Raw genomic sequence first — 12,353 nt, 5'->3', positions numbered from 1 at the left:
CCAAGGGCGCAGCGCTTTGGGGCTGCAGCTCCAGGCGCGGGTAGACTCCAGGGGTCACCGCCCTCAACCCAGCACAGGCTTCGGGGTAGCGAGACGCGCGGGGAACCTGGCTCATCGGCAGATGGACACAAGGACCAACGTCTACAGCCCTCGGACCTGATGAACCCACAGAGGGAAAGCAGAGGGCGCACACCGTGACCACGGGTTCCCTGGCGGCCTCGGAGGCATCGGAAACCTGCGCGGTGGTTCAGGGCCGGGTTCAGGACCCAGAAAGCCAGCACCGAAGAGAACCAAGACCCCCCGGACTCCACCGGTTTGAATACGTGACAATAAAATTAGGCGGGTGAAAATTGGGCGTGAAGCCATCATTGGTGAATGCCTAGAGTAGATTAGCCGGGAGTTGCTTGGGAAGAGGAACCTTTTGGAACTGACCAGGAACTATTTGGTTGTTCTAAAATAAATGTGATGTTTAAAATAACAATTATAATATTATCCAAGCTCCAGAATTGGAGCGCGCGCACGTCGTGGAAACATCTTTTACTTTGGCTGCGGTATTTCCTTGATTTTAGGTGCAGAGATTACTCTGGCGACCCTGCTGAGCAGGCCAAAAGGAAGGGACCCCAATCCATGCTCAGTCTATTCCTATGCTAGGTGAGGAACATGCTTCGAAGCCTCTGCAAAGGCCACCCATAGCCCTTACAGGAGGATCAGCCACGGGTGTAGAATGGTTTCGGAGGGAAAACACAAAAGCAAACCGAATCCTTCGAAGCACCCCGGAGCCCTGTGAACATGCCGCGCGGTGCATTTATTTGGGATTGTAATAGTCTCTGCCAAGCCCACAAAATGTTTACGACCTGCATCTCCTCGCTGAACATGCTGTAAAACTGGGGACTAGGTTTTGGCTGACATCTCTCCTGGGGGTTTGCCTCACTCGCTTTTTCTCTTTCTCCTTTTTTCCTGTATATATATATATATATATATATATATATATATATATATATATACACACACACACACACACACACACACATACATGTTAGTATTAGAGGTTACATCTTCATTATATTTCTGTATAAAATGCATACTATTTCACAACATCCGATTGTAAGAAGGGTTTTATAAGGTTTTTATACCCGTGGCTGTATATTGTGTATTCAAAACTGCAGATAGAAAGCTTGATTTCTGTAACTACAAATAAATGAAGTCACAAATAGGTTGCACCGCTCACAAAGGAACTGATCACAAAGGAACCAGGTAAGTGCAGGCCTCCCAGAATCTCTGAGACCAGCTCCGGCAGAGCCTCCTTGCCCTTGGCTGGCTGGCGGCTGGGAGGCTGTTTGCTCTCTTGGCTGCCTAAGAGCTGCATGCCGCAACCACTCTTCGAGCCCAGACCAGATTCTGCACCAGTCGGAGCTCATTTGCCCGCATCTCATTTGCCCGCATCGGGAATGGGTCTTTCCCTGTGCCCTGGCCAGGGACCTCTCACCTGATGGGGAATGGAGGCGAGAGGCGTGGGTAGAAACATTTAGAGAAGAAAATCGCTTCCTGACTCTCAGGGCTTTTCCCTTCGGAGAGCTGGGTTTATATATTTAACTGGATTTAAATATCCAGGACTATTGTTAACAAGAAATGGGAAACACTCCGACAGTGGGGGAAAAGCTAGCTTCAAGAGTACAGTGGGAAATTATCTAAAGATAATCAATTTGGCTGATTAGAAACCAGCCTACAAGGGCCTGTTCCAGGCCCTGCATCAACAAGGATTTCCATGATTATAATTACACATAACCCAGTGTATTTGCATCTTTTTAGTCAAATAAGTAGGTAACCAATGGCTCAAGAACTCATGATTAAATAGGTTTTATTGAAAACCTCTTTTTGTTAGGCCGTTTTCGTTTTAAAATCCTTCCACAGGAGGCAGGACAGAGAGAAGCAGAGAAAGGAAAGAGAGGTTGAGATGCCTTTGAGAGTGGCTCAGTTAACTTGACTTGGGCCCAGAAGAACCTAAGCCTTGTAGGCAGCATCTGGATCCTCCTTGGCCTAAGGAGAGGAGCAGAGCTCCTGCCCGGATTGCTGGGTTGCAGCCGGGGCCAACCTGGGGCAGAGATAGGCATGTGGAGTTTGCATACAGCTCTTTCTTGAGGTGGGTGAGTTTCTTCCTGCACTCCCTGAAATCATTCCCCACCGGGCCTGTTGGATCCCCCTACCTAGGGCAGGTTCTATTTTTAAAGGAGGTATCTTTCAGCCATCCCAGCCGCCTGAGTCTAGACAGACTGTTGCGGCAGAGCCAGGTCTTTTTCTTTGCGTCTTTTTATGTCACCCGAGGAACAATTTATTGGTCTAAAGCCGTCTAATTCTGCTTCTTTGATCTCTTCTTGTTGCTTCGTCTTCCTTTAGCTAACTTAGGTTTTTATCTCTCTCTCTCAAAAGGCATTGTTATTTGGAATTTTTTTCTTCCTGGTTTATGCCCTTCATGTCCCATCTGAAATTCTGAGACTGTATCATCCTGACCCACCATAAAGGGCATCCCCGGATATTGTTCCTGTAGGTTCTCTGTACCCCCAGGCAGCCCGGGAGCCCACCTGCCCCCACCTCCCCCACCCAAGTATGAGCCCTTTACTGGGCAGAAGCTGGGGATCCTAGCTGATTTGAACTATCTTACTGCCTTTTGTGCCCCAGGACCCCCTGAGAGGGTGCTGTGAATAAGGGGGCATCCTGGACCCTCTAAAACTGATGAAGAGTGCTTTGTACACAAGGAACCAAACTCTATAATTTAGAGGAGAATTTCCGGAGCAATTCCATTGTGAGGTCGGGTTTATGGTGTGCAATCGAGCTGGGCAGTAAAAGGTGGCCAGGCTTCCAGTGCGGCCTGGGCAGTTTATGAGGCGTTTAGAGGAAGGGTTAGCCCAATCATCCTCTGCAGAACAGTGGGCAGCAGGGCTTCAGCTGATCCAACACCACAGCAGGGCAGGGAAGGTAGGAACCGTGGGTTGAGGGTCTAAATCAGAAGAAGTAAGACTACTATGCACTCAGCTTTCTGTGAGCTGGGTACTTAGAAACGTAAAGCCACTGTAGCTGGGTGGTGTGGGAGGGAAGGCTCCCGTATTTGTTTTTGTTATCTCCTAAAGAAATGGGGTCCAGGATGGGCTGCAGTCCCCAGATGCCTGGATCCCCTCTCCTGTCCAATTCAGATCTAAAGCATTTATTGCTCCCAGGCATCCAAAACCACAAGGTGGAGGTCCAAGGTTGGCTAGGGGGAAGACTGCCTGGAAAGGTGTGTGGTGGGGGTCAAGGTTCCTCCAAGCTGAAGGGAATAGAACCAGTTCTCCAGTGAGCCAGGGGGGAACCAGGGGTTGTGGGAAGGACAAAGGAGTGTTAAGCCATTTATTGGTTTGCCGGAGGCTAGCCAGGTGCTCAGGAGTGAAAGCACAGAGCCTGCAGGGCCCTGGTGTCCAGGAGGAGGGAGAAGAACCTCATGCTAATAAATCTGTTGGCAAATGAGGCTCATTAATAGATAAATATTTCACTGCTTCCTTTAGTGCGGATAAACTGTGCGCTGCCGATTAAGGAAAGGAAGCCGGGAGAGGTTGAGTTTATTCGAACCACATGGTTCCAGTTTGCGGTGGCATTCTCTCTGCAGCTGTAAGCGACGCTGCGCCTGCCGGGTGTGGATCGGAGTTTAAATCTGGCCTGTTGCCCATCGAACATGATAAAGACCTAGGAAGAATAGAACTGCCCATAGTGAAGCCCTGCCTGGGAGGCCATAGGGTGGGCTGGTGCGCAGGGTGCGGAGAACCTCCAGGGACTGGGTCAACACACAGAAGATGGACAGGGAAGATCCACAAGGTTGGTCTGGGGTTCGCTTCTAAGTATGAGGAACTGTGCTGCGCGGACATTGCCCAGAGTCCGCAGGCTCAGGCGCCTGAGTTGGCGGCCAGCCGGGTGCTCCCGCGGAGCCTCGGGGTCCTGTTCCACAGGGTGCTCCAGGCTCGCCTGGCACTGGCGGATTCGTTGGTCGAATATTTGAGCCTCTTCCCCTTCCATTCTAGGCGGCCGCGGGTCCCGCGGAGCGAGACCACCTGTGAGGGCTGCTGAGATTGGCGGAGGCGGTCATGTGGGCGGTCACGTGCTGCCGCGAGCTCCGTCCAAAAGAAAATGGGGTTTGGTGTAAATCTGGGGGTGTAATGTTATCATATATCACGCTACCTCGTAAAACCGACACTGAAAGCTGCCGGACAACAAATCACAGGTCAAAATTATGAGTTCTTCGTATTATGTGAACGCGCTTTTTAGCAAATATACGGCGGGGGCTTCTCTGTTCCAAAATGCCGAACCTACTTCTTGCTCCTTTGCGCCCAACTCTCAGAGAAGCGGCTACGGGGCGGGCGCCGGCGCCTTCGCCTCCACGGTACCGGGCTTATACAATGTCAACAGCCCCCTCTATCAGAGCCCCTTCGCATCGGGCTACGGCCTGGGCGCCGACGCCTACGGCAACCTGCCCTGCGCCTCCTACGACCAAAACATCCCCGGGCTCTGCAGTGACCTCGCCAAAGGCGCCTGCGACAAGGCAGACGAGGGCGCGCTGCACGGCCCAGCCGAGGCCAATTTCCGCATCTACCCCTGGATGAGGTCTTCAGGTAGGCGCAGCCACCAGGCGGGGCGGGCGGAAAAGTAGCCGGGAGCTCGGCGCTCGGTAGCGCGGGGCCAGAGAGAGCGGAGCCAGGCGGCTGTGTGCCGGCGGCCCGTGACTCCCGGCGGCGCTGCCTCTCTGGTTTTAATTAGAGCTGAGGCGCCATTGCGTGGAGAGCCCATAGTATTGTATGTAAATGAGGCTCATAAAACTTTTTATGGCCCAATTAATGGATTCAATCCTCGTAAATTTATTTAACTCCCTTTGCCTTGAAATTTTAACATTAAGTTTGTTCGCTATTTTCCCCGTCTCTCTCTCCTTCTCTCTCTCTCCTCTCTCTTCCTCCCTCCCTTTCTTCTTTTTCTCTCCCTCCTATTCCTTTCTGCCTGGCTTTTCTTTCTCAGAGGCCGAAAGAGCCAAGTCCTCTGGGGGCCTCTCACCCACCCCTGTGCCAGGGGCCATTTCAAGACGTGGGCCAGGAGGGAACTGGGACAGAGGGTCAGAGTGCCCTAGGAAGGTCTGGAGACAGGGGCGAGGGTTGCTCAGGAGGGTCGCCCACTTGCATAGCGAGGCTGGGGAGCGGAGGGGCTTGCCTTTGAATGGCAAAAGTGCAGCGGCTCCTACTTGCCCACACTCTATATTTACAATTTCCCTTTGTCAGGGGGAACCAGGACATTGTGGAAGCGTAGCCGCCTGGAAAGGTCGGTTGTAAAGTTGGGATTCTGTGCCTTTGCTCCTTACAGAACTGCCTACACGTCTGGCACCATAGTTGGTGCCTTCTGCTAACATTCCCTCTCCTCCCCCTGTTCCGTTCTCGGTTGAGGGGCAGAGCTGGTTTTACGGTCTGGGCAAGGAAGAAGGTGCAGGCTCTGGGATAGTAGCCTGGCTAAAGCACTGTTCTGTCCATGTTCCTGTCTGCTTGTCTTGTCCATGTGTCTGCATTTCTACTCTTAGGACCTGACAGGAAGCGAGGTCGCCAAACCTATACGCGCTACCAGACGCTGGAGCTGGAGAAGGAGTTCCACTTCAATCGCTACCTGACGCGGCGGCGCCGCATCGAGATAGCCCACGCGCTCTGCCTCACTGAGCGCCAGATCAAGATCTGGTTCCAGAACCGCCGCATGAAGTGGAAGAAAGAACATAAGGACGAGGGTCCATCCGCCACTGCAGTCCCTGAGGGTGCAGTGCCCTCCGCTGCTGCTGCAGCCGCTGCCGCGGACAAGGCCGATGAGGAGGAGGAAGATGAAGAGGAGGACGAAGAGGAGGAGGAATGAAGGGCCACACTGGGGCCCTGGCTGCACTGGACAGTCAGAAAAGCGTCTTTGAGAAACTCACTGGTTTTATTTACAAAAATGGGGAAATAAGAAGAAAATGTAAAAAATAATAATAAAAATAAAAACACCCTGACTCCAACCCGTACCCCACCCACCCCATCACCCACCCTAGTTCCCAACTTTTCTGGACTGAGTGGCCACCGAGACTAGGTCGCCTTGGGATCCCCTCTGCCTATGAGTATCCCAGTAGATACCCCAAACCCTAGGCCAGCGCTTGGCTCTGGCATGGCCAAAATACTACCTAGCACAGGCCTCCTTGAGAGGCAACCCCCAAACTACCTATGGGCCCAGCCCCAGTGGGCCTCCACTCCCAGGAAGCCCCCTTCAACACTGGCAGACACCCAGCACCACCTCCTATATCCTTAAGAATGGTGATTCTCTCAGTACTACCTACTAGCCCCAAACTACCTATTTTGTGCTGGCTGGCTTGCCTGCTACTTGGTGCCGGCCTCTCCCAGGCCAGGCCCCATCTTCTCCCAGTGGACTGCCTTTGAGGCCTCACTGAGAAGGCATGGGGGTCCAGGGACCAGGGCATTGGCTTCTATTTAAATTGAAAAATAATATATTTCTTCCAAAGCATACTATGTGCTGCAACCTAGAATCCCTCTTTCTCTGGCTTGGGCACCTCAAGTTCAGGCCCATCACCGCCCCCACTTCTGGAGGGAAGCATTCCTGAGATGGCTGCAGACCTCTGGGTTAGCTTCTGCTTCATAGAATTGCAGAGATGCTCCCAGCCTCCCTGTCCTCTTCCCTAGCCCCTGTGTCCTACTGTTCAGCCATGTCAAATATGTACACCCTGATTTTTCCTACAATAACAAATACTGTATATTTGAGGGTTTTTTTTTTCTTTTGTCATTTCTGTAGTCTTGGAGCTCATTTACAAAGGAATATCTTGACTTGGAAAGGATGTGTTAATGGGGTGACTTTGTAGCATGGTGTGTTGTCTTGAGCTAACTCTGTAGTGGCTGGGAGGCCCGATGCCCTCCCTGATGCCTTTCATCTCCTGTGTTGTCTTGTGTCCCTCTTAGCTCCAGCCTGGGGTTCAGGGAAAATATGCTTCCCAGCCCAGCTAATTGTGTTTTATGTAACAAAATAAAGATGCTTGGTGACAAAGAAACATGGACTACTTTATCCAAAAGGTTGGGGAGAAGAAGAGGTGGCTATAGATGAAGGGCAAGCCCTGGGTATGCCTGTTTGCCCAGGATGGCAGTAGGGAAGCAAAAATAGACTATCCTTGTATCCAAATGTTGGGTGTACATGTATTAGTGTATAAGTGTGTCATGTATCTTTTTATGCTTTATGTGTAGATTTGTGTGAGTATGCATGTGCCTATTTTTGCATGTTTGTTTTTCTATACATGCTGTGTATATTCTCATATAATTTCATAATTGTGTATATTTCTGCATCCACAATTGTGTGTATATCTGTGCCCATAATTGTGTGATTATTTCTGTGTCCATAATTGGGTGCATGTGTTTTTGTGTGTTCATAATTGCACATTTTCCGTGTCCATAATTGTATCTCTTTGTAGATTTTTGTCTGGTGTCTGTGTGTACAGAAGATCCCTTGAAAACGGAATCTATGACAGATTCATTATGTTCTACCAACCTCCCTAAAAAAATCCACAAATTCCATAAGAGAATTCGAAATCTTCCCTCTCCTCTAAGGATGTGGAGCGGACTCAGAAAGGGACATCATCTACCCTACAACTGATCCCCAGATTCCTCACACCCTCTGACCCAGCCCCAGGATAGGAAATGGGATTCAGGGACTCTGCCGCTGCACCCCCACTCTGTCTTTAGAAGAGGCTGAGGGTGCCCTAAGGTTCAACACGCTAGCGGAGGGGTTCGGAGAGAAGCAGGAACCGCAAAATTGGCTACGCAGCCTCGGCAGGGGCATCTCGGTGTTGGGGAAGGGGCGAAAAGCATCCTGAACTCTGCCAGCGAAGACCTCCATTCTATCTCCTGCCCGGTGGGGCCAGCTTCTTAGAGCTCTTTTAATAAAACCCGGCCCAAAATGGTCTGTAAAACCTGCGGCCCCAAGTAGGGGCCGCCTCGGTGGTAAGATGGCGCCGGTGTAAGAGCTGCCTCCTCTTAGTGATGGGGAAAGGGTCATAAATCCGTTGTTGTTTATGAAAATTTACAACTTTGCAATACAACTTTATGAGTTGTTCGGCCCTTCCATTGGCCGCTGTCGGTCATGTGGATAGGAACCGTGAACATGAACTTTTTTATAATTTCCCTTGCGAGAATAGAGCCGCATTCTTTTGCTCCGCTCCATCCTGCCTGCTTCGGAGCTCGGCCTTCCAGTCCCCGCTGGTCCGCGCTTTGTCCCGCGATGGCGAGCAAAGGGAAGCCCCAGCCAGGCCTGGCCGGGCTGCTCGCGCTGGAGGTGGGGCGCGCCCAGGTCCTGGCGCTGCAGCGGCCGCTTTGCAACTCGCAACCTGGCTAATTTCCTGCGTCCTCTGGCACCAGGAAGGAGGACAATTCGTCTCCCGGGCTGCGCAAGCGACAGCTGTCAGAGGGGCAGGAGCTTCTGGCAGCCGCCATCTGAAGGTGAGACATGTGGGAAGGAGACAGGAGCAAAGGTGGTGAGGTGCTGTGCAGGGTGAGAGAGGGAAACCAGCACGGCTTTGAAGGGGAGCAATGCAATACCCACCCTTACCCCATAGTCCCCAGTTCACACTCGCCTGCATTACCCACCATAGCCCATTGTGACACACACATACACACACTCATTCACACACACACACACACACACACCACCACCACCACCACCACCACCACCACCACCACCATCAGCACCACTCCGTCTTTCTCCCTTCCCTGGCTCATCATGTCAGTAAATGCCATCTTCCCATCGTGGCACCTTCCCATTGACCCCATGTTCCTGGCAGCAGTATTTGAGTCTTCTCTCGCCCTTTCTCCACTGACCCCACACTCTGTGTTTCCTGCCAGCCTCTCGGTTTGGATATTTTTGTTGTTTTTTTCATTCATGGCCCAATTAGTTCGATGGAATTCTCCAACAACAGGAGATAGTTCCCAACCCGGGAAGGTGGGAAGAGGTGAGGACAAAGTGAGTTAACCCAGAGGCATCAAAACAGTACTCTCTATTCCATATACATTGGTTTCAGAGAGAAAGGAACTTACTAGTTCAGCCAGAGTTCTCCGCAGATTGCCTGCATCCTTTCCCCGGTTTTCCGATGAGAGGTGTCTGAAGCTCTGAGAGCGGGAATAGGTGGATGGGTGGAATTCTGTGTTGAAGGAGAGGATGGGGTTAATTGTCTGGTTGTTGCTTGGTGGGACATTTCGGTGCAAAAAAAAAAAAAAAAAAAAAAAAACATTGTGGTGTTAGTGTGGGTGGCAAGGGCCCGCCGCTAAGGTTGAAGGACGGATGCAAACCGAGTCTTGGCAATAACGGGAACCCCCCAACCCACCTCGGCACAAGGGTCTGGCGTCCACTAGCCCCACCTCCCACAAGCAGGGAGAGTACTGCGGACCTAGTCGGGTGGAGGTACTGAGGGTCTGCTAGCGGTGGCTTTGCCTAGCGAGATGATACGAACTGCGGCTCAGTTGGTGCGCTTCAGCCCAGATTTGCCCCGGGGAGCTCCCGGGACAGCGACAAGAATCAATCCCGAGATTCTAGGCTTTAATTCTTTTTATTTGTTTTTTTTCTTTGCTGTTGTCGTTTCTCCGTTTTGAGAAGAAACCTTGGTATGCATTGGATAATTTAAAACGGAGTGTAGATGTTTGGGACATTCGCCCGCGCGGTGGGTGCGCTTGGGGCAGATAAAGCGGCGAATTCGCATGGTGGGGCGTCCGGCTGCCTGACTGCGGCTGCCGCGGGCAGATTATTTATTGCGACCGAGTCGGGGGCTCGCTGCTGCCACGCTGTGGCCGTCGCCGGGACCGGCGCCAGCCGCAGCCCGCCTCTTACAGCCTGTCGCGACTGCTCTACCGGCCCCTCAGAGATTCCCCAGAAGGCAGTGGAGAGGGGGAAGAAGGGGGTCTGGGGGCTGTCTCCCAGGGTCTATTTGGCTGGGAAATCTTCCTGCCTCCGCCACCCCTGACAGCCGGACGCCGGAAAAGACTCGGGTCCTCCCTTCACCCTCACCCCAGCACCATGGAGACTGGTCGCACAGGCCGCCTGGCACATCATGGCTGCTTCTGTCCAAACTGCGCGTCCCAAGGCGCCCTGAGGGCGCACGCCGATTGGGGGAACACGCTGGCTTTGGGATTCTGACATTGGAAAGACCACTTGTAGTCCTGAGGCCTGCTGGCCTGGCTGGCCCTGAGAAGAATTGGCTATGGCAAGGAAGGCGGGCTGTGTCTCCAGGAGAGGGCCTGTGAGGGACAGAGGCCGCACCTGTGTGTTTTGGGTTCTGATCCTGGCTAGTGATTTGGCTGAACGGAGGTGGGCCTTCGAGGTCCCCACACTCACACCAGCAGGCCAACCTCCAGGTTGGCGGAAATGGAGGAAGTGGACGGGTAGCGCAGGGCAAGGGTGGACTGTGTGACCCTATTCGCCATCCTGCCCCCGTTGGAGGAAACTGAAAGGTAAGTCTGCTTTCTGTGTAGCAATGAGAGAGAAGAGAAATTCCTGGGACGGACATTCTCACCGTCCCAGGAGAGGCTTTATGGAGGGTCTACGGAGACTGTGAGGTTCCTATTATTGCTTGAATGGGTCTGTCCAGTGTGCTTGCCTGCCTCCCCCTGCCCCATATATATACTCACACGTGTGTGTCTGGTCAGAGAAATAAATTCGTTGACTGCCAACATAATATGCACCAGCCTTGGGTAACATGTAGATTTTAATTTAATATATTGTCCCTTCTTAGTGCTTACAGAAGCTAGAAATATAACGTTTTCTGACTCTTAGCTGAGAAATCAAATTCTCTTATAGGCTGTGACAATTATTAGATCAAGAATCTGGGTCAAAGCATAACAATAATAGTAGTAAAAAACTACAATCTCCAACATTGTGTGGGACATGAAACAAAAGAGAATTGTAAATGTAAATATTTATCAATATTTGAAAAACGATTTTTTTCATTTTAAATAATAGCTTGCTTGAAATCACTGCCATCTAATGATTTTAAGAAACAATTACAGAAATACAATATTCTTCAAACTTGACTTTTTGAGAAAATAATTTCCTTTTTACGTTTTGATTCCTGAGTTTTCATTTTCACCTATTAGATCATTCCCCTGAAGAAATGTGTAGGAAACGACAAATTTTGTCTAAGAATGAGCCTTCTTTCTATGTAAAGGAAAAACTTTCCCCAGTGAGTTTGATCAAGACACTGGCACAAGGCTTCCTGGCAACCTTGGGCTTTGTGTAAGCTGACCTTAGGCCAGTCCTTTTCTGATTTTTTTTCTCCCTTTGGGCAAAGGGAAGTCAAGGAAAAAATTGAAAAGTAAGGAAGGGATTAAGAAAGTCGTTCACAGATTCCTATGGGAGCATTGCCACTTGCCACTCCCCCCGCTCAGTCCTGAACCCCATTAGCCTCTGTTGGCCAGAGTTTTATATCTGACAAACAGCCTTCTGAAATCAAACCAAATCACGTCAATACTCTTTCTTCAACCTCCACAGAATTGAGGATTTTTAAAGCTAATTCAAGGGATTTTACAAGCCTAACAAACACAGTCTTAAAAATGCCATTGGACCGATATCACATTTTGCAAAATGAGGTTGATCCCTGTGCTGTAAAAGGCAACTATCTTGAATGTACACCTCTCAAGCAAAAGAGAGTAGCCCAGAACTGGTTTTTCATGTCCTATCTGGAAACTGCCAGACTTGGGACAGCGGTAAAAGCAATTCAGGATTTCTGGAGCCCTTGAGACAACTATTCTGGGTTCTGGAGCTACTGCTTGTGGCAGCTCCCTGAGTAGTCTCAGGAAGGACAGGAAAGAGGGTACAACCCACACAGTGTGAGCTACTGGGGCTCCTGAAACCAAGCCCATTAATTATCCCCTGTCCTTAGGCCCCACCGGGTTGTTCTCTCTGCCCTGCTTGGCCAAGGGCCCTGCATCCCCTGTGCCTCTGGAATGAAGAGGGAGCAGGTCTGCATCTGGATTTGTATCTGTCTCAGCTCTGAGCTGTACAAAGGTGGAGAGTCCCCCATGCTGGGTGAGGGGAGCAGGTCCCATCTCTGGATTCAGATCTCAGTCTCACAGCTGTTCTTCTATGGTCTTTTCTTGTTGAGACAGTGGTTTCTGGTCTCTTCATTGCTGGGGTTCAAAGACAGGATGGGAATGCGCAGTTGCTGGCGGTGCTTGCTTTGAGACCAAGAAGGCAAAGGCCATTGTAGAAGAGCCCATCAGTGCTCAAGACGTGTTGTATGTGGGAGGAAGAGGCAGCAGGAAGAGCTTAAGTTTGGCCTTGTGCTGGGT

The 12,353-nt window shown here is 51.0% G+C and overlaps 2 protein-coding genes across 4 annotated transcripts in view; both read left to right on the top strand.

The window, feature by feature from the left end:
• Positions 1 to 3,741: 3,741 nt before the first annotated feature.
• Hoxa7 (homeobox A7) lies at positions 3,742 to 7,072 on the top strand. Of its 2 annotated transcripts, none has more exons than XM_026400237.2 (2): positions 3,742 to 4,634; positions 5,032 to 5,540. In XM_026400237.2, exons 1-2 carry the CDS (start codon positions 4,256 to 4,258, stop codon positions 5,337 to 5,339), a joined length of 687 nt encoding a protein of 228 aa, XP_026256022.1. In that variant the 5' UTR covers positions 3,742 to 4,255; the 3' UTR covers positions 5,340 to 5,540. The 2 variants fall into 2 exon arrangements, with proteins under 2 accessions (XP_026256022.1, XP_026256021.1); XM_026400236.2 differs by lacking the exon at positions 5,032 to 5,540 and adding an exon at positions 5,582 to 7,072 and having other exon boundaries at positions 3,754 to 4,634.
• A 1,362-nt stretch (positions 7,073 to 8,434) lies between these two features.
• Positions 8,435 to 12,353, top strand: part of Hoxa3 (homeobox A3) — a 43,659-nt gene continuing 39,740 nt past the window's right edge. The window contains exon 1 of one of the 2 annotated variants that reach the window (XM_026400242.2): positions 8,435 to 8,516. The gene's annotated coding sequence lies outside the window, so the exon portion shown is untranslated. Of the gene's footprint in view, positions 8,517 to 9,892; positions 10,518 to 12,353 lie in introns of those variants that run through there. The other variant, XM_026400243.2, reaches the window with a different exon arrangement.

Source organism: Urocitellus parryii, chromosome 3 (assembly GCF_045843805.1).
Source record: "Urocitellus parryii isolate mUroPar1 chromosome 3, mUroPar1.hap1, whole genome shotgun sequence".
Classification (NCBI taxonomy): domain Eukaryota; kingdom Metazoa; phylum Chordata; class Mammalia; order Rodentia; family Sciuridae; genus Urocitellus; species Urocitellus parryii.
The sequence above is the reverse complement of the archived record's forward strand: the minus strand, read 5'-3'. Positions and strand labels throughout refer to the sequence as shown.

What these genes read in the sequence shown, in the direction of transcription:
- Hoxa7 (XM_026400236.2), top strand. Translation starts at nt 4,256, where the DNA reads ATGAGTTCTTCGTATTATGTGAACGCGCTTTTTAGCAAATATACGGCG. An exon ending in CCCCTGGATGAGGTCTTCAG is followed by an intron (nt 4,635 to 5,581) that starts GTAGGCGCAGCC and finishes TTCTACTCTTAG; the next exon opens with GACCTGACAGGAAGCGAGGT.